Here is a 19,470-nt window from a genome sequence, read left to right as displayed (position 1 = left end):
TGTGCCCAAGGCCATTCCCACTGCTGGGGTGGAGTAAGAGCCACAGGGAAACAAAGCTGCAGCTGGAGGTGGGGAAACTGAGGCACGGGCGGGTTTGAATAGAGGAGTGGGGGTGGCAGCGGGTTCGTGGCCACCAACCCTCCACCCCGGCCCACGGCCACCCGGCTGTGACGCAGGAGGGAGGTGCCAGCAGCCAGGGCCTGCCCAGCTGGTGGAACCAGCTCCTCAGGGCAGCGGCGGCGCACGTCGGGCACGGCCGGCGGGATGGGACCGGCTGCACCCGGTCGGGTGAGCACCGCGGGCTGGGGGGGGTCCAGCGCCCAGCGAGGGCTGGCAGCAGCACCCTGGGCACGCCCCCACAGCTGAGTGCCAGGATGGGTGCCCAGGTCCCACCAGATCCCAGCTTCTGGGAAGGCTGAGCAGCTCCAGCGCCTTCCTCCCAGTGCTTTGGGGTTCCTCTTCCTCCTGCATGTGTGCGAGTGAGTGTGCACAGCTGGGCACACATGCACGGGGCACACACGCTGCAGAGGGGCACACTCATGCATGGGGGCACACACGCTGCAGAGGGGCACACTCATGCACAGGGGCACACACACTGCAGAGGGGCACACTCATGCACGGGGCACACACACTGCAGAGGGGCACACTCATGCATGGGGGCACACACACGCTGGGGGGGGGCACACAGGTCCATACATGTACTGGAACCAGAGCTGTTCAGTGCCTCCATCGATGACACAGAGGCTGAGGCAGCCTCAGCAGGGCTGCAGCTGGCACCGAGCTGAGTGGTGCAGCTGATGAGGCTGGAGGGCAAGAGGGCAGGAGGGGAGCAGCCAGAGGGAGCTGCAGAGGTGGCTGAGGAGAACTTTTGGGGGGCAGCAAGGCACAGGGCAAGGTCCTGCAGCTGGGTCAGGGCAGCCCTCGGTGCCAAGCCAGGCTGGGGGGGAGGAGGTGGAGAGCAGCCCTGCAGAGAAGGACCTGGGGGTGCTGGTGGGGGAGAAGCTGGGCAGGAGGCAGCCATGGGCACTGGCAGCACAGGAGGCCAAGGGCAGCCTGGGCTGGAGCCAAAGCAGTGTGGGCAGGGATGGAGAGAGAGGATCCTGCCCCTCTGCTCTGCCCTGGGGAGAGCTCAGCTGCAGGGCTGGGGCCCAAGAGAAGGACCTGGAGCTGCTGGAGAGGGTCCTGAGGAGGCCACCAAGATGCTGAGAGGGCTGAAGAAGCTCTGCTGTGGGCACAGGCTGGCAGAGTTGGGGCTGTGCAGCCTGGAGAAGGCTCCAGGGAGAGCTCAGAGCTGCAGGTCAATATCTCCAGGTGACCTCCAAGCAGGCTGGGGAGGGACTGCAGGGACAGGCTGAGGGCAGTGGTTTGGAGCTGGAGCAGGACAGTCAGGTTGGACACCAGGAGGAAGCTCTGCACGGCAAGGATGGGCAGAGACTGGCACAGGCTGCCCTGAGAGATGCTTGAATCCCAGTCCCTGGAGACATCCAAGGTCAAACTTGATGTGTCCATGAGCGACCTGCCCCAGCTGAGAGCCATCCCTGCCGGGGGCGGGGATGCATGAGGTGAGAGTTGTCCAAGCTACTCTTGAAGGGTCCCTTCCAACCCCAACCCCACCTAACAGCTCCTCACCAGGGCTGCCTCTCACCTCCCTGCCTACCCCCCCAGCAGGGCTCGGTGAGCTCTGAAGTGGCTCCAAGCCCGCCCCCTGCCCAGGCCCTCCCCCTCCCAGCAGCGAGAGCAGGCAGAGTTTGCTTCCAGACTGCCCAAAATTTATTGTTTCTAAGAAAAAGTGAAAAATGAAATAGGAAAGGCCCAAACCAAACAGAAAACAGCTTCTCTGCCCTCCCCACCCCAAACCCTTCTTTCACCCCCTCTTTACTTTTATCCATTGTCTTTTTTTGTTTTCCTTTTTTCCCTTATTTGTTTTCATTTTTTCCCTTATTTTTTTCATTTTTTCCCTTTTTTCCTCCCTTTTCCTTTCCTCCCCTTCCCCCCCCATTTTTTCCTTATTTTTTCCTCTTTATTTTTTCCTCCCCTTTCTTGTCTTTTTTCCTCCCCTTTCCCTTCCTCCCTTTTTTCCTCCCCTTTTCCTTCCTCCGTTTTTTTCCTCTCCTTTTCCTTCCCCCCTCTTTTTTCCCCCTTTTTCCTTCTTCCCTTCCCCTCCCCTTTTCCTTCCTCCCTTTTTTCCTCCCCTTTTCCTTCCTCCCTCTTTTTTTCCCCCCTTTTCCTTCTTCCCTTCCCCTCCCCTTTTCCTTCCTCCCCCTTTCCCCCCCCCTTTTCCTTCCTCCCCCTTTTCCTTCCTCCCCCTTTTTCTTTCTCCCCCTTTTTCTTCCCCCCCACTTTTTCCTTCCTCCCCATTTCCCCCTCCCCTTTCTTATTTTTCCTCCCTTTTTTTATTCCTCCTCGTTTTTCCCTCCCCCTTTTTCCTCCTCATTTTTCCCTCCTGTTTTTTTCCTTCCTTATTTTTTTTCCCTTCCTGTTTTCCCTCCCCTTTTTCCCCCCTCCCCTTCCTCCCCCCCCAAAAACTAAAGGACTGTTACAGGCCATAAAATAAACACATCACAGAGAGTGGCTGAGGTGGGGGGGTGGTGAGGGAGGGTTGATTTCCTCCCTCCCCCCCTTTCTCTGTATTTGCTCAGATCTCCTGCTGAGGAAAACACAAAATATATAAAATAAAGAGGTAAGAAAAAAAAAATCCAATCCAAAAATGGGACAAGGAGGGAGGGGGAAAGAAGACAACAGCAAACCAAGGAGGATCTCTACAGCCTATGCAAGACTAATGTCAGTATTGGCTCAGGTAATTAAAGGGCTATAAATATTAACCCCCCCCTAGGGCTTGAGGCCAGCCTAGGACCAAGGGTTTGAGGCCAGGACCAAGGGCTGGGCTCATTCAGTCATCATTTTGTGGGGGCTGTGGGGTTGGGTTTTTTTTTTTGGTGGGGGTTGTGATTTTGTTGTTGTTGTTTTTAAACCCTTCTGAAGTTTTTTTTTTTAACCTTTTTTTCGTTTGTGGTTTTTTTTTTTTTAATTTATTAAATTAAAAAGAGGAAAAAAAAAAAACCAAAACAAAACAAAAACACAAAACCAAACTTCCACCACCCCCAACCCACAGGGCAAGGGAGGGAGGGGAGGGGGAGGAAGGCAAGGAAGGGGAGGAAGGTCCAACCATTGAGACCCCTGGAGGGAAGGTGCCATTTCTTTTAGTCCCTCCTTTAAAGACAACAAAAACCCAACCAAGACACCACTCCCCCCCCCTCCTACCCTTCCCCCTCCCCCACCCTACCCCCACCTCAAAAAATTCACCACACATCCCTTCCCCCACACCCCCACCCCCTCCCAAAATAAAACCCCACAACAAATTAAAGCCCAATCCACCCCCACCCCCTAAAATCTCAACCCTGGCTGCGGTACCCAGGCACCCGTGGTGGCCACCCCCCAACCCCCACACCTCTCAACCCCTCTTCCTCCTCTCCCTCCAAGCCCCCCCAGGGAAGGGGAGGTCCCAGCCCCGCAGCCGAGCAATGCTACATATAGAAGGGAAGGAAAAAACAAACGGCCCCCAAAAAATCTGGGGGGGGGAACGCGACCCCAGCACCTCCAAAAGAGACTTCATCTCCTCCTGCCAGACTTCAGCTCCCTCCTGCCTGCACTGGGGGTAGGGAGGATGCTGGAGGAGGGGGAGGGGAGAGGGAGAGAGGGAGGGGCGGGGGGAGGCAGGGCTGGAGCCCACCCCACGGCCCCCCTTTTCACAGCAAAGCAGCAGCTTTGATATCCCCCAGGGATCTCCCCCACCTCCAGGTGTGCCAGGAGCCCCCCCCCCGCGTGCCAGGCTCTCCTGGCTGAGGAGGATGCAGGAGGAGGCTGCCCCCATCCAGGTGCCAGGACCCCTCCAGCTCTCCTGCCTGAGGAGGATGCAGAAGGGAGCTGCCACCCTCCAGGTGCCAGGACCCTCTCGCCCCCCTGCCCTGACCCCACTACTCTCTGGATCGAGGAGGATGCAGGAGGAGGAGGAGGAGGCTGCCCCCATCCAGGTGCCAGGACCCCCAACTCTCCCGACTGAGGAGGATGCAGAAAGGGGTCAGAGGCTCCTGCCTGCTCCCCCAACCCAACCGAGTCAGGGCCGGGGGTGTGAGGCTGCCCCACCCCCACCGCAAAAAGCTTCCCCGGCGCGGGCAGGGTCAGCCCCGAGGCGTCCGGTCGCAGGAGACAGCAAATCTTAGAGGAGGTCTGGCCCAGGACAACAGAAATGACACCACCAGCAGCCGGGGCGGCGGGACCCGAGCGTCCCCCACCCTCGGCAGAGTCCGCGGACCCCCCGGGACCGCCTGCCCGGGGCGTGGCACCGGCGTCTATGCTACGACAAACTCGGATTTCAGGTCCGCCTTGACCTCCGGCTTCCAGACAGAGTCCTCGAAGTCGAGGTCCAGGCTGCCCTCGCTGGAGACGCTGCTGTTGCTGTTGGTGCGGGCGGACTTGCGGTTGGGCAGCCAGTGGTAGGGCGCCCTGGCATCCCGGCGAGCCTTCCTGCGCAGCCGCTTCTGCTGCATCAGCAGCTGCAGCCGCTCCACCTTGCAGCGCGTCGCTCGGTTCTCCGTCTGCCGCAAGCGGTCCCCTGCCAGGGCAGAAGGTGGTGCTGGTGGTGAGGGCAGGCAGGGCTTGGCTATGCCAGAGGTGGAGCGCAGAGCGTCTCCCCCACCCCCCACCCCCTCGCCACTATGTGAGTGCAGGCATGGAGGTGCCAACCAAGCAAGCCCGTCTGCCGTGGAGGTGCCAAGCAGCCAAGCATCACTGCCACATGGATGCAGACATGGAGGTGCCAACCAAACCAGCCAGCCAACCTCCATGGAGGTGCCAACCAACCAAGCTCATCTGCCATGGAGGCACCAACTAACCAACACCATCCCTCATGGAGGTGCCAGCCAACCAACTCCACCCACTATGAAGGCACCAAACCACCCCATCCTCCATCCACCATGCAGACAGTGCCAACCAACCTCCATCTGCCACGGAGGCACCAATCAACCCACCCCCACCCCTCCTTTGCAGAAGCACCAACCAGCCCCCAGCAGCCTCCCTCCCACCAGGCTGGTCCTCGCTGGGCAGAAAACCTTTCTCCTGTGGTGCCCCAGAGGGGCATCCCCTCAGAGAGGGGGCAGCAGCAGTGCCAGCCCTGCCACTCCCCCTCCACCGCGGCACCGCAGCCGGCGCGGGCCTGGCCCCGCTGTGGTGTGTGGGAGGATAAACAATTGGAGCTCCAGACGTGGGCTCCAGCGCTGGGAAAAAAAGGGGGGGGGGGGGAATGGGATCAGGCTCCAGAACAAACTTGGCTGGGAGAGAGGCTGTGGTGGGAGAGGACTGAGAGCAACAATCTCCCCTCCCCCCTCCCCGGCTGCAGCGGCTGGGAGGGGGTGCAGAGGGTGCCTCAGGACACAGCAAAGCCACACGAAGGGGATCAGGGAAGGATGGAATTGTTTGGGTTGGAAGAGCCCTCTGAGAGCATCCAGCCCAAGCAGCAACCCAACCCCACCGCTGGGCACCAAACGCTGGCCCCAAGTGCCATGGCCACACTCTCTTCAACACCTCCAGGCATGGGCACTCCACCACCTCCCTGGGCAGCCTCTGCCCAGCCCTGACCACTCTGGCAGCAAAGGAATTGTTCCTCAGCTGCAACCTAACCCTGCCCTGGCACAATCTCAGGCCATGTCCTCTCCTCCTATCACCTGATCCTGGGGAGCAGAGCCCAACCCTCAGCCTCTCTGCAGCCTCCTCTCAGGGAGCTGCGGGGAGCAGGGAGGTCTCCCTCAGGCTCCTCTTCTCCCCCAGCAGTTCTGCTTCCCTCCTGCCTCAGCTCCTCCCCTCCCGGGACAGGGTCGTGGCTGCACCATGCACACCGCACACGCGTCCTGCCCTCCCCCCGCCTGCTCAAAGGGGACCTGGGGTGGTCCGGGGGGGTGGTGACAGAGTCCACCACAGCCACCCCAAAACCCTGGACCATGCTCAACCATAGCCCTGGCACAGCCTCACCAGGACCCCCCCTAAACACTCCAGCACCATCCCTTGGACCACGGCAGGGACAGACACCAAAAAGTGAAGGGGACAGAGCAGGGCACGGGGGGATAACTGCCCCCCCGCCCCCCCAAAGAGACCCCCTGGGTGGGCAGAAAGGGCTCCTGGCACAGAGCAGAGCTGGACACCGTTTTGGTGGCATCTTTGCCCTGCTGGCAATTTGATTACCAGTCCAAGAGTTAGCGAGGGGGACCTGGGGGGCTCCAACCAAGCAGGGTGAGCCCAGGCAGGGCTGGGGAGGGCTTCTCACACCATGAAGCGGGGGAGAGGTGGGGAGCTCCCCCTCCCCCCCACTGCACCCTGCCTGGAGGTGCAGGTGGCCCTAGGGAGCTCCCAGGGTAGGGCTGGGGATGTGGTACCCCAAAGACACATCACTGAGTGCTGGGAGGCAGCACGGAGCCACCCCCAGAGTGTGTGTGTGGGGGGAGTGGGGGGTGGTGCTCAGACCTCCCTGGGCCGAGAGAGAGAGAGAAGGAAGAGAAAACCCAACAGGGAGGGCGACCCCCCCCCGGCTGCCACTGGCAGTTTCACTTCTTTTCTCTAAGCAAATTGTGGAGGGGGGGGACACACTCACCCCCAGACAGGCACCTCCAGGCACCTTCCAGCCTCGGGGTGTGCAGGTGTGCACCCCAAAAACTGCCTGGGGTGTGGGCCATGGGAAACAGCCACCACACCCTGGTGGGGTCCAGCCAAACCCACCCCCACCCCAGGCTTCATGAATAGGGAGGTAGGCAAAGAGCCAAAGTCCGGGGGAGGGGGGGTTGGGGGGGGTATCCCCCTCACCAGCTTAAGCCTCCACAGCAGGGACAGACCCAACACTCCCAGGGGAGGGGGAGGCCACACACTGAGCTGGGGACACCACAGCCACCTGCCCCCAGCCGTGCACTGTGCCAGGACTGCCCCCACCCTGTCCCTGCTGGCTTTTGGGGCTGGTGGAGGTCACCACGTCCCCGGTGGGAGGGTGGGGGCTGTCTGTCTCCCACCCTTGCAGCATCCCCTTTGCCTCACCCTGCAAACCTGTAGAGTCACCATCCTGATTGACACCTGTCAATCATTCAGCTCTTCCTACCCCCGCCCCGAGCCTGCAAGGTGAGGCCCTGGTACACTCTCAGCTGTGCCAAGAGAACCAGGTCGTGAAAACATCTAGACCCCAAACCTGTGAGTGACCCCAACATGGGGCTGCACAGGGGGTCCCCAGCATGATCCCAAACACCTACAGAGCCGGGGGGGGGGCAGGGGAAAGATGTTTCTGTCCTGAGGATGCCAAACAGAAGTGCCAAACCCTGCCAAGCTCCCGCCGCAGAGCCCTGGCACTGCCACGGCACAGCCAGCAGAGGTGACCCCAGCGAGGAGCAGCCCCCTAGGGCCGGCAGCAGCCCTCCCCCTCCCCACACGTGGCGCAGTGGCCACCGGCAGGGCTTACCACTGGGCTTGCACATCCGGATCTGGCTTTGGCACTGGACGACAGGGTGCAGGGGCGGAGAGGCTGCGGCCGCCGGCAGCGCCTCTGAGGTAGTTTTGGCAGAGAGGTCCGGGGAGGCTGGAGGCGAGGAGGAAGAGGAGGAGGAGGAGGAGGAAGAGGAGGAGGAGAACTGCGTCTGGCAGCGGAGCTGTGTCAGGGACTGGGGCATGCCCTGGTAGTGTCGCGTGGCGCTGAGGAGGTCGTTCAGGATCTGCAGGATGGTGCCAATGTCTCGCCGCGGCCGCCCGCTGCTGTCCTGGCAGTTGGGGTGCAAAGTGCCTGTGGGGAGGGAGGGAGGGAGGGGTGGGGGTGAGATGAGCAGAGCCCAACAGGGCCACATTCCCAACACCCTCCCTGGCCCTTCTGGGCAGCCCCTGCCAGCATCACCCACCGGAGAAGGTCCCTGAGAAGACCCCAGGCGCGTGGTTGACGAAGCTCTCGATGACTGCCCCTGGCTTGCGGGATCGGGCGGTGGGGGCTGGGCTGCTGCCAGGGGAGCTGCTGCTGCGGGTGCCACAGTCCACCTGGGGAGAGACATGGCATCAGCCTCCAGGCGTGCCAGCCCTGCTCCAACCCTTCTGCAGCCCTCGCCCCAGAGTTGAGTTAGACCTGAGAACATCACATCCCTCCCTCCCCACCCCGAGCAATGCCAGGTGGGCATGCAGGGTCCAGCAGGCACCACCAGCCCCAGTTTCACTGGCATGCAAGGAGCCATGACTGTCCCTCCCCTCTGTACATTGGTGCCCTTAGCCGAGAGGGGTTGGTGGTGGCTGCCACCCCGCTCCCACCCAACCCTGGGCTGGCTCTGCCGGGCAAGGGGGAAAGGAAGCAGCAGCAGCAAGCTGTGGATGGGCAGTGCCTGATGATCACAGATCAGAGGGTGTCAACGGTTGGAAGGGATCCAAAGAGCTCCTCAAGTCCAACCCCTGCCAGAGCAGGACCATCCAAGCTAGCTCAGGGCACACAGAACACATCCAGACAGGCCTGGAGAGGCTCCACACAAGGAGACTCCACAACCTCTCTGGGCAGCCTGTGCCAGGCTCTGGAACCCTTACACTAAGGAAGTTGCCCTTGTGCTGAGCTGGAACCTCCTGTGCTGCAGCTTCCATCCACTGCTCCTTGTCCCATCCCAGGGAGCAGTGAGCAGAGCCTGGATGAGCACAGCAAGGACCCCAACCCTGCCCCTGAGCCCCTCCCCAGACCCGAGGGCACTCTGCAAGCCAGGCAGGGCACTCCCCTCAACCTTGTACTACCGGCGGGGGGTGGGGGGGAGCCGGGGCAGGGCGGGGGGGGCACGGCCGCAGCAGAGCCCAACTCACCTCGGAGCAGGAGGAGACCACGCTGCTGTTCACCGCCTGCGCGCTGGCCCCGTGCGAGCGGAACATCCCGGCCGTGACGGGAGCGGCGTGGGGGGCGTTACAGTACACGGAAGGGGCCGGCGTGGCGGGGGCAGGGCTGCTGGGAGCCGGGCTCTGCTGGCAGGTGGGCACCACGGGGATGCGGGCGAAACCGGAGCCGGCGCCGCCGTGCAGCGTGCGGCAGTGGGGGCTGGCGGCGGCGCCTGCCTCGCCGCGGCTGGCGATGAGGTGGCGGTGCTGGAGCTGGCCGCTGCTCTGCTGCGCCGCCAGCTGCAGCTGCACGAACATCATATGGTCACCCACCCGCAGCGCCAGGGTCAGCGGCGACCGCCCCGACAAGAAGTCGTTGACCTGGAGAGAGGAGGAGGACGACCCTGGTCAGCCCTCGCTGCACCAACGCCCGCCCACAGCCAGGGCTGTGCCAACCGTGCCCCCACCCCACCCCCAAGTGTCACCCAGGCCACGGGTTCAGGTCATTCGGGCAGCCAAGAGGTGACCCTCTCCTCCCTGCAGCCCTTCCCCTGGCTCTCAGCTGTAGCAGCCTGGCAGGCAGGAGGGCAAGCTCGGCCGTCGTCCCCAGGCGACCCCAGCCTGGTGCCAGCTCCATCAGCTGACGGCGCTGGGTGTAGGGGGGGTGGGGGAGGGGGCACTTTTCCCTCTGTCCCAACACAAAAGGGCCCTGCCCTGGCCAAACGCCCTCCCCGGCGGTGAATCCGCTGTGGCTGGGTGCTCCTGCCAGTGCCCAGCAGGCAGGGACGGGCAGGGGCCACAGCTAGGGCTACTGTGCAGCTGCACAGCCACAAGCCCAGGGCCAGTGCCACTCCTCCAGCCTAGTGCCAGCATGGGGGGGGAGCCTGCACCACTCCAGCATAGGGAACATGCTGGGGAGGGGGCAGATGAAGACATGCCAGGGCCCCACTATGCCCACTGCCACGAGTCGGGGATGGGTGAGGGAAGATGAGCTGCATCTGCCCTGCCCCCGCAGCCTGGGGGCAACACCAGGCCTGGCAGAGTGGCTGCACAGGCAGGGTTCAGCCCCTGCCCGCTCTGGTAGCCTCTGGCACAGGCAGGTGATGGAGCAGCTGCAGCGCAGAGGCAAGAGCTGAAGCCTGACACTGTCCAGGTCCCGGCCGGGCAGAAAGAGGCAGGGCAGGGGTGGGGGTTACAACAAACCACCCCCTGCCACATCTCAACCCCCCAACCCCTCCTGCCCCCTCACAAAGCACCCCCCGCCTGGGGTGCATAAAGCATTTCACATCCAAGACACCTCCTCCCTGCCTGAGCTCTGCTGAGCATCACCCCCACATTCCTGGGGGTCTGGGAGCACCAACCCCCCCATCCCCATCCCCTCCAGGTCCTTCTGCATACGCTGCTGGGCTTGGGGAGGAGGGGGAGGTGCGGTGGTTTGTGCCTCTTACCCCCCCACACCCATCCTGGCTGGCTAAAGGGTGCAGGCTCCCTGCAGCAGCAGCAGGGCTGTGGGCAGGACACCAGGTCACAGCTAATGGGGATGACGCCAGCACTGCCACCACCCCCCCTTTAACCTCCACACCCCCCCCCTCACCCCACCCCAGCTATTCTGGGGCACAGCCAGGCCTGGCTTTCCCAGCCCATCACGTGCAGCGCCCTGCACAGCTCCTGGCACACGTCACCCACCCACACCAGCACCCATGGCACCGGCACCAGCAGCCCAGAGGTGGTCCCGAGCGTGGGCAGCCCTCACCGCTTTGGCCTCCCCCAATCCCCTCGCCAGCCAAAAGGCTGGCATCCCTGCAGAGCCTGCCTGCCCCCTCCCCCCCAGCCCCATGCCCGCTCCCCCGCGCCCCGTGCCCGCGGAGGCTGCTGCCGAGCAGCCGTGGGAAAAGCAGCGTTAAAAATACCAGCAGCAAAGCCCCGAGCGTGTCAGGCGGAGGCTGAGGAGGAAGAGGTGGGCGTGAAGGAGACTCTGCAGCTCTGGACACCGAGGTTATGGGGCGAGGGGGTGGGAGAGGACAGCAGGGAGGCGGGGGGGGGGAGGAGGGCAAGGGGGCCGCGTTTGCACGCACACAGCAGCCTGCCCGCAGGGCAGCATCGCCCCGGCCCCGTCCTGCCTCACGGCACAGCCTGCCCTGGCAGCTCCGTTCTCAGCGCCCCAGTTCCAGCCACGACGGCCCTGGAGGTCACCCCCATTGCAGCCATAGGGACCCCAACACAGGCGGGCAGCAGTGCCAGGGCAAGGCAGCAGCAGCTACCCACAGCCCCACGCAGCTGCTGTGCCAACCCCAGCCCCAATGCTGCCCTGGCAGCTGGCATAGGTGGGACAGTTGCTACGGGGCACAAACATGAGCACCCCACAGACCCCCCGAATCAGTTGTGTTCTCCCAGCCGGGTTGCAGAGGTCATGCCCGGGGACAGGGACCAGCCACCTCCTGCCAGCCATGCCCAGGACGGGCAGGGCAATTCCTGTCCTTCCTCCCGGCACAATCCAGAGTGGGGGGTGGGGAGTGGGGACCACTGCCAGCCCTCCCAGGGGAGGCAACCGAGGGCAGGAGCACCCACAGCAGCTCCTGCCACCCTCCGCCAACCCCAGCTGCTCTCACCCTGCCTGGGGGGAGCCCCACACACCTCCCCGGGGCCCCCCTGACGTCAGCTGGCACCCGAGGCCGCCTCCTGCTCCATCTGACTCACACCTGCCTGTGCCCTGCCTGACCCCCACCAGCGCTGGCAGAAACCAGAGCACCCCAAACCCACGCCAAGCCCATCCCGCGGTGGCACTTAAAACATCCCCTTCCTCCCTAGGCATGGGGGGCTGGGGTCGGGGGGCTCCTGTGGTCCCTCCGCACCCCCCAGGCAGCAGGAGGGGGCTGGGTGGCCGCGCTGAGCCGGTTGGGTGCCTGCAGAGCCTCAGGCAGGGCAGGCAGCCCAGCGGGAGCTCAGCTGAGCTCCGGGGCTCCCAGCACCCACCCCCACCCCGCTGCCAACCCCTCCCCCGGCGAAACCAGGCCGCTCCAATGCAAACATGTCCCACCCAGCCGCCCGCTCGGCCGCCCACGCTGCCCAGGGAGGACCCTGTCCCTCCCAGCTGGCACCACCACAGGGACTGGGAGAGCTCCCCATTCAGGGAACCTGGGGCCACTGGGTGCCCCAAAGCCTCAACGCTCGGGGTTTGGGAGTGGGGGGGTCCTCAAGGGCTCCCCCACCCCCCCCGGGAAGGGGATGTGGCTGCAGCGTGCTGGGCTGGGGGCCCACAGGGATGGAGCAAGTGGCTCTGGGCTGCTTCTCAGCAAGGAGATGACTCAGAGAGCTCTGCATTGCCGCCTCCTGCCAGCGCCTGGCCCCAGGTCACCCCGGCCCCCAGACCCACGCACCCCCACCCCACGATGCTGGAGAGTAGAGGATGCCCCTAGCCAGCCCCTCTGCCCTGAACAGGGAGGGCAGCATCCCCCTCCCACCCCACAAGAAAATTCGGGCAAGCTGCCCCTGCTTTGGTTCCTGGCAGAGCAGGAAATGTCCCCCCGCAGCTGGGCACAGCTGTGGCCAACAGCCGGGTCCCACTTGTGCCACTGCTGGAGGGGTTTACACCGTGCCAAGGAGGGCAGAGGCCACAGCCCTTCAGCCGCATTCCTTTGGCTGCAAGCACCCCCCCAGGGCTGGCTGGGCAGGATGCGTCCCTGTCCTGCGCTCCCCCACCCCCACCAGCAGGCGGGCAGAGGGACCGGGGGAAGGAAGAGCTGAGGCTGCAAGATCCGATGCCAGCTGCCCGCTGCCGTGGGCACGGCTCCCTGGAAAGCGGGGGCAGCCGCCAAGCGTGCCCAGTGGAAGGAAGCCCTTCCAGGAAGGACCCCTTCCCCCTTCCCCCCCCCCTCCAACTCCTCCACCCTATGTCACCTCCTGTTTCAGGCACCTGGGCAGTTGAGGGGGTGGCAGCAGCGCCCCAGTTTCCCCCCCCCCTCCTCTTTCCCCTCACCCCCAAGAGGAAGCCGCCGCAGCTCTCCCTGCGCTGCCGGAGGATGCATGACGCAGGCAGAGCCTGAGCAAAGCATGAATGAGAGGAGTGGTTTCCTGCCCCCCCCCTCCCCACCCCCCGCCCCCCCAGGTGCTGGCAGTTCCTCCTGCACAGCCCCAGCTTCCTGAATCACCGACCCGGCAGGAACCTGCAGTGGGCAGGGAGGTGCCAAGCTGCCGCTTCCCACAGCCAGCGTCGCCCGCCGCGGCACGCCCGCGCTGCCAGGCCCCCAGCCCGCCTGCCACCGCCTCGAGGGGGGCAACTGGGTGGCACGTTTGGGCCACCAAACCATAGCCCGCACGCCTCTGCTGTGCTCGGCTGACAGGGCACCCCGCGACGGGAGCCGCGCTGGGCATCGCAGGTCCCCACAGGCACGGGGAGGGGTACCCCAAGCCCCTCTGGCTCTGGGCAGCTCCATGGTGCTGCCCGATCCTGCTGCTTCCCAGGACATGCCAACAACGCTGCCCGTGCCAGGGGGGAGCTGCACACCCCCACCAGACACGGCTGCAGCCCTGAGATCTGGATGAACGCCCAGACCCCTGGGTTGGGTGACCACTGCCAGTCCCCTCCCCACAGCTCTGCACCCCAACAGCACCCTGCAAGCAAAGAGGGCTCCATGGGGACCACAATTAACCCCCACTCGACAGCTCTGCACCCAAACAGGGACAGGCAGCACCCTGCAAGCAAAGAGGGCTCCATGGGGACCACAACCAGCCCCCTCCCCACAGCTCTGCACCCCAGCAGGGACAGGCACAAGCACAGTGGGCTCCACGGGGAGCCTGGCAGGGGACAGTAGGGACAGAAACCAGCCTGTGGCACAGGGATTCCTGCTCCAAGCTCATTCTTTTGGCCCACACAGGGTTAATCCAACTGTCCAAGGTCAAGGTCACCTCGGGCAGCCAAGGGCACCAGGTGCCAGGGCAGGGCCTCACACGCAGGGGCCACATCCCCATGGAACTTATTGCGGGGGGGAGGGGGCACAGCCATGTCCCTACTGAACCTCTTTGTCCAGCTACAACACAGCAGGAGCCTGAAGCCCCTTTCTCCAAATGCAGTGGGGGGGGGGGGGGGGGGGGGGTTAGAAACCGAACAGCGCCCCCCGCACACGCCCCCTCCCCCCAAAAACCACCTCTGAGAAGACAAAGCAAACAGCTGCAGCTTGGGCCAGAGAGGAAGGGAAGAGTTCAACAGCAATAACCAAGAGACTGAAAACAAAGACGCCAGGGCCAGCGTGGCTTTGGGGGGGGGAAACTCCACCTTGGCAGCAGCACCCGCCGGGGCTCACCCACCGGCCCTGGCAACGCTTCCTCCCCATGCCAGGGCGAGGACCCCCCCCCGCCCTCACACCTCCTACGCTGCCAGCCACCCTGCCAACAAAGTTCACACTTTGAAACGCAGCCCCCACCGACGCCGCTGCCGCTCCAGCCACCCCTCCCAGCCCTCTACCCCCAGCTGTGCCCCTCTCCTTGGCACCCACAGCCCAAGGCCAGCGAGCAGGCACACGGCGAGCGTCACGGCATCCTGGCATGGCCAGTTCCACCTCCCCCCCCCCGTCAAGGACGGCTCCAAGGATAAGGGGATAAGCTCTGCGGGTGCCTGGAGCAGAACCTGCTCTCTGCAACGCAGCTCCAGGAGCCCCACAAGCCCCCCAGCAGGGATGCAGACCCCCAGCTGCGGGGCGCAGGGGCAGCCCCATCCTTGCCCTTGTGGGATCGCGGTGGGGGGGGGAGGATTGCAGCTCTACAGCCCTGGGGGCAGGGCACTGAGGCCACCCCGGCTCTGCCGCCGACCTGCTTCGTGACCTTGGGTGAGTCACGGTCACCTCCCTGCGCCTCTGCCCTCCCTCCCTCCCCGGCTTGAGGCTTGTTTGGGCTGCGAGCGCTGCTGGCGTGGGGACCTCCCTGCGCTGGGGCGCTGCACAGGATGACGGTGCCCGCCCCGGGGCACCACCCTCAGCCTTCCCAACCCCTGCGAGAAGGTGAAACCTAAACGGAGGAGGCACGAAAGCACCAAAAGCTTTGGGGGTGGGGTGGGGAAGGGGACAAAGAGGCAGATGATAGCAGCACCTTTTACACCCCCAGCCCCCCCACCCCTCAGCGCACAGCACCCCGCGGAACCTCCTTTGTCTCAGCAGCAAGGCTCTCACCTGAGTTTCAGTTAAGCTTTCCAGAGCTTGCATCACCGACTGCTCTGGTCTGGATGCCTGAGACTGGGAAAAGGGGAAAGAAGAGGAAAAAAAAAAAAATCACATCAGGAGGAGGAAGAGGAGGAGGTGGTGGTGATGAAGGGGGTGGGGGATTAACATTACAAATGCAGAGAAGGAGGGGGCGTCTGTGCGGCAGGAGGGGAGGGGATGCCATGTCACTTCCACTATTTCTACACAAGCCCTGAGAAAAGCAGCTGAAATATTAAACCCTGCTGCTGCTGCTGCCGCCTTGGCGTGCCCGGCGCTGCCTCCTCAGCGAGGGCTGGGCAGCGGAGCCCTGGGGCTGCCAACACATCCTCGCCCCGGGGGCTTTAATAATAGATGGGGACGAGTGGGAGGGAGGCAAGGAAGGAATGAAAAAAAAAAAAGAAAGGGAGGCAGAGAAAGAAGAAGGCAGCAGGAAAAAGGCCTCTTACCATCAAGCCAGCCTCCACGGTGGGCACCAACGTCAGCTTGCTGCCTTCCATGACCCCCAGGTCCTGTAGCTTCCCAGAACTGAGGCGGCTGTAGTTGGAGGGGAAAGGGAAGATACCAAAAGCAAGGTCAGTGCAGCCCTAGAGATATGCACATCCATGAGAGGGTCCCAGGGGTTCCAACCCCAGCACCCCCACCTCAGGTACTCTTCACCCCAAACGTTTCTGAGCCCAGATAGGCAAGGAGGGGCCAGATCTCAGCCCCCTCAGATGCTTTTCCCCCCTAGTTGCCCCCCCTGCACCTCCCGGGGGTAAGCAGAATGCAGCCTGTGCTAGGGGCCCCTTGCTCCCTGCAAAAGGGGCTCGAAGTGAGGGGGGGTAGGGGAGGGTCTGCCGAGGTGAAGGAAACAATGAGGAGCTAGAGGGGGCTGCAGAGCTTTGTGGCACAGGAAACCTGCCCACGGAGGGGGATGGTGGTAGAGCAACTGGGACCAGCGTGGGGTGGGCGGCAATGGGGAAGTGTCGTCCCCCCCATCGGTGCTGGCAGATGTACCAGGTCGCCCCCCGCCTCATTTCTCTGCTCCTGGTGAGACTCTCCAAGTTACTCGGGCCCCACTCCACGCAGGGGAGGGGGTCGCGCAGCCCACTCGGGCCGGGTCTTAGACAAAGGACCGAGACCCCAACCCCCCCCTTTCCCCAGCCGCCCCCAGCCCTCCCAGTCCTGGAGGGGGGGGGGGGGGGTGGCGGGCCACGCCGTCGCCGAAGTTGAGCCCAGAACAAAGGGCAGGGCCCCGCGGGGCACGGCCGGGACCCGCCGCCCACAAAGGAGCCCCGGCAAGGGCCGAGCGAGGGGGCGGCGGCCGCGCTCCGGTTCCCGGCACGGCCCGGAGCCTCCCCCCACTCACTCACTCCCTCCCTCTCCTCCTCCCTCCCTTCCTCCCTCCCTCCGCCCCGGCTCGCCCCCGCCCGCGGCCCCCCGGGCTGCTTCCCCCCCGCCCCGACCCGCAGAGGAATGGGGCCAGGCAGGGGGAAGGGGGGCGGGAGCCTTTGTGCGGTGCCGAGCCCGGTGTGAAGGGGCCGCCCCCGCGCCCAGCCCCGCTACCGGGAGGGGAGGGGGGGGATGGGGGACCCCGACGGACACCATCCTCCCCCCCCCCAATTCCCATTCCGATTTCCTCCCCCTCCCCCCCCCGAGCCTACCTCTCTTTGTGCAGCAGCGCCAGCCGCTCCTTGGGCACCTTGAGACGCTGGGACAGGCGCCTCTTGAGCCCCTCCACCGTCTCCTCGGCGGGCACGGAGAGCTCATAGCGAGTCCCGGTGGTCGTGTTGATGTAGAGGTTCATGGGGGGGTCGTTCGGGACCACCTCGCAGGCGGGAGCCCCGCGGCTGCAGCTCCTGGCGCTGGGCTGCGGGTCCATCCGCCGAGCTGGTGGGAGCAGGGGAAGGGAGGGAAGCGGCGTTTGGTGCCGGCGAGCGGACAAAGGAGGGAGCGGGGCCCGCTCCGCCGCACGCCCCGCCGGTACCCACGGGAGCTCCGATCCCCGGGCACCAACCGGGCCCTCCGCGGCCCAGACAAAAAGATATAAATATATATACGAAAGAAAAAAAAGAAAGAAAAAATCGCCCCTTCTCCTCCCGCTCCGCCGGTTGCTGGCGGGGCGGCGGCGCTGGCTGGTTGCGGGAGGAGGGAGGGAGGCAGAGGATGGGGGGGTGTGTGGAAGCGGTGCTGCCTGCCCTGCCTGCTGCCTGCCCTCTGCCTGCTCACTGCCCGCCCTGCCCGCCGCCTCCTTTCTTTCTCCTCTCCGTCGCTCGACTCTTTCAGTGCGGGGTTTCTGGGGGCGGGGTGCGGGCCCGGAGGCCACGGCGAGGGGCGGGGAGCGCGTAGGGAGGACGCTTCGCTTCCCCCCCCCCCCCCACTCCGAACCCCCTTTCTACGCACACCCACCCCGCTTTTCTCTTTAGGGCCGGACCCGCCGAACCGGCAGCCGCCGCCACCGCCGTGGAAGCGCCGAAGGGGGGGACACGGGAACCGGGGAAGGGGTGGAAGAAGGAGGGAGTGCGGGGGGGGGGGAAGCAACGTCCCGCGGGCGGGGCCTTGCCCCTCATTCACTCCGGCTCCTTCGGCAGCGCTGACCAATGAGAGAGCGTCCAGCTCCCAGACATCCGCGGAGGCAGCCAATAGGATGCTAGCGCTGCTTTCCCACGTGGCTCATTGGGCGGAGCAGGAATTTTTCCCACCCACGCGGCCGCCGTGGCCACGCCCCCTCCCCCGCCAGGCCCCGCCCCCTCCCCCCGCTCTGTGCGCGCGCGCCCTCGCGCCGCGCCTGGAGCCATTCATAATCCTGGGGCCGCACAACAAAGGGGCCTGGGGGCAGCGGCGGGGCCGGGGAGGGGTCCCGCGTCCGGTAACGGCTCGGCAGCGCCGACCACCCGCTGCGGAGCGAGGCTGTCCCTGCCCCGGCACGGCGTTGGGCTTCAGAGCCCGGGGGAGAATGAGGAAGGGAGAGAGGGAGGGTTCCAGCGCTGCGGAGGGGTGAAGGCGGGACACGGGCAAGGCGGCGACCGCAGCCCAGAGCTTTGCGGTGGGGGGCGGAGAGAGGCCCCCGCACCAGAGCAGGCCGCGGCGGGAGGGGACTGTCCGCGGGGACGGGCGGGAGTTGGAGCCCCTGGAGATCAGTGACGCGGGGACACCGAGGCGGAAAGGGCGGGGGGGGGGAAACGGGACACGCAGAGTCACCAGCGACCGGTCACACCCGCCTGGTCACGCTCCCGGTGACGACGCTACAGCCCAGATACGGGGCTGAACCAGCCACCGACATCCCGCAGAGGGGACCCCGGAGCCAGCGTCTCTCCGGCCGCCACTGCCAGACCGCAGCCCCAGGGCCCCGTTGCCCTCACCGGCGGGGGGGAGAATCGGGGGGGGCTATGAGTCAGCAAAGCGCGAGCGCCCTCTGCTGGCCCTGCCGAGCCTCCTGCGCCCGAGGGGGACAGCGGAGCGGGGAGGTCCGGGCAGTCCTTGCCGAGACACCGGGAGGCTCGGCAGCTGTGCGCTCCGGGGCTGCTGCTGCCTTCGCTGGTACCAAGCAAACCAGCCAGGGAAGCCCCACACACACCTCGGTCTGGGGGCGAGGGGACGCTCCTCGGGAAGCGGTGAAGGCTTAACGAGGAGCCACACACACCCGGGAGACCGCGATCCCGGTCTCCGGGACGAGAGGAGCCCATGTCCCGAGGGCGCACAAAGCCCCGAGTCACCGGGGATACAGAGGGTCCCGGCTGGGTGAAGCAGTCCCCGACCCTTGAGCGGGTGAGCTCTGCCCTGCCTCGGGGGTGCGGGGCCACCCCGCCAGCTATGGGAACAGCGAGTGGGCGCAGTCCCGGTCCACTGACCCCTTCCCCACAGCCCGGCCCAGGACCTCGACCTCCCACTTTCCCCCCTCGACGGCCCAGTCCGCCCGCAGCTAACCGCGGTCGCACTCACCGAGCCCGGAGCGCGGTCCCGCGGTTCCCCGGCGCGGCTGGAGCTCAGCTGCCTCTGAAAGCAGAGGATGGAAAAAAAGACCCCCTAGAAAAAGAATCCGGGAGGGGGGTCACGGTGCTGGGCTGTGTTGTGCCCTCTCGCTAGCGCTGGAGCCGGTCCGAGCGCAACCCTGACGCGGAGCTGCCGGGGAGGTGCCCCAAGTTTTATCCCGCACCGCCCGGGGTGGAGCCTGGCGAGGGCAGGAACCGGCCTGGCCCCAGCGCCGGCCTCAGCAGTGGCCTGGCCCCGGCCCCGGCCTCAGCGGGACCCGCAGGTGACGCGCCCGCACCTTTCCCCGGGGTGGGGTTCCCGTCCTCGCCCCCTACTCTGTCCCTGCACCGGGGGGGAGATTCGGTCCTGGTTCCCTTTCTGCTCCTGCAACCAAGATCCCTGCTTTATGTCCCCTTCCTCCTGATGTCCCCCCGGAGCTGGGGGTTCTTGGCCTCTCCTGAGGTCTCGTTTC

General features: G+C 65.1%; 1 protein-coding gene across 3 annotated transcripts; it reads right to left on the bottom strand.

Moving 5' to 3' along the window:
* Window positions 1-3,430: 3,430 nt before the first annotated feature.
* Window positions 3,431-19,153, bottom strand: MIDN (midnolin). Of its 3 annotated transcripts, none has more exons than XM_064175272.1 (8): window positions 18,969-19,153; window positions 16,691-16,916; window positions 15,494-15,581; window positions 15,018-15,080; window positions 8,848-9,237; window positions 7,920-8,052; window positions 7,490-7,807; window positions 3,431-4,612 (listed from the first exon to the last, which is right to left on the bottom strand). In XM_064175272.1, exons 2-8 carry the CDS (start codon window positions 16,906-16,908, stop codon window positions 4,350-4,352), a joined length of 1,473 nt encoding a protein of 490 aa, XP_064031342.1. In that variant the 5' UTR covers window positions 16,909-16,916; window positions 18,969-19,153; the 3' UTR covers window positions 3,431-4,349. The 3 variants fall into 3 exon arrangements, with proteins under 3 accessions (XP_064031342.1, XP_064031341.1, XP_064031343.1); XM_064175271.1 differs by lacking the exon at window positions 18,969-19,153 and adding an exon at window positions 17,436-17,523; XM_064175273.1 differs by lacking the exons at window positions 16,691-16,916; window positions 18,969-19,153 and adding an exon at window positions 16,044-16,181.
* Window positions 19,154-19,470: the final 317 nt, after the last annotated feature.

This window comes from Pogoniulus pusillus, chromosome 41, assembly GCF_015220805.1.
Source record: "Pogoniulus pusillus isolate bPogPus1 chromosome 41, bPogPus1.pri, whole genome shotgun sequence".
Taxonomy (NCBI): Eukaryota; Metazoa; Chordata; class Aves; order Piciformes; family Lybiidae; genus Pogoniulus; species Pogoniulus pusillus.
This window is presented reverse-complemented; position numbering and strand designations above follow the sequence as displayed.

Coding starts and splice junctions, on each gene's coding strand:
- MIDN (XM_064175272.1), bottom strand. CDS start 16,908: ATGGACCCGCAGCCCAGCGCCAGGAGCTGCAGCCGCGGGGCTCCCGCC. Junction 15,582..16,690: donor GCGCTGCTGCACAAAGAGAG/GTAGGCTCGGGG, acceptor CTCCAACTACAG/CCGCCTCAGTTCTGGGAAGC. Junction 15,081..15,493: donor CCGTGGAGGCTGGCTTGATG/GTAAGAGGCCTT, acceptor CCCTTTTCCCAG/TCTCAGGCATCCAGACCAGA.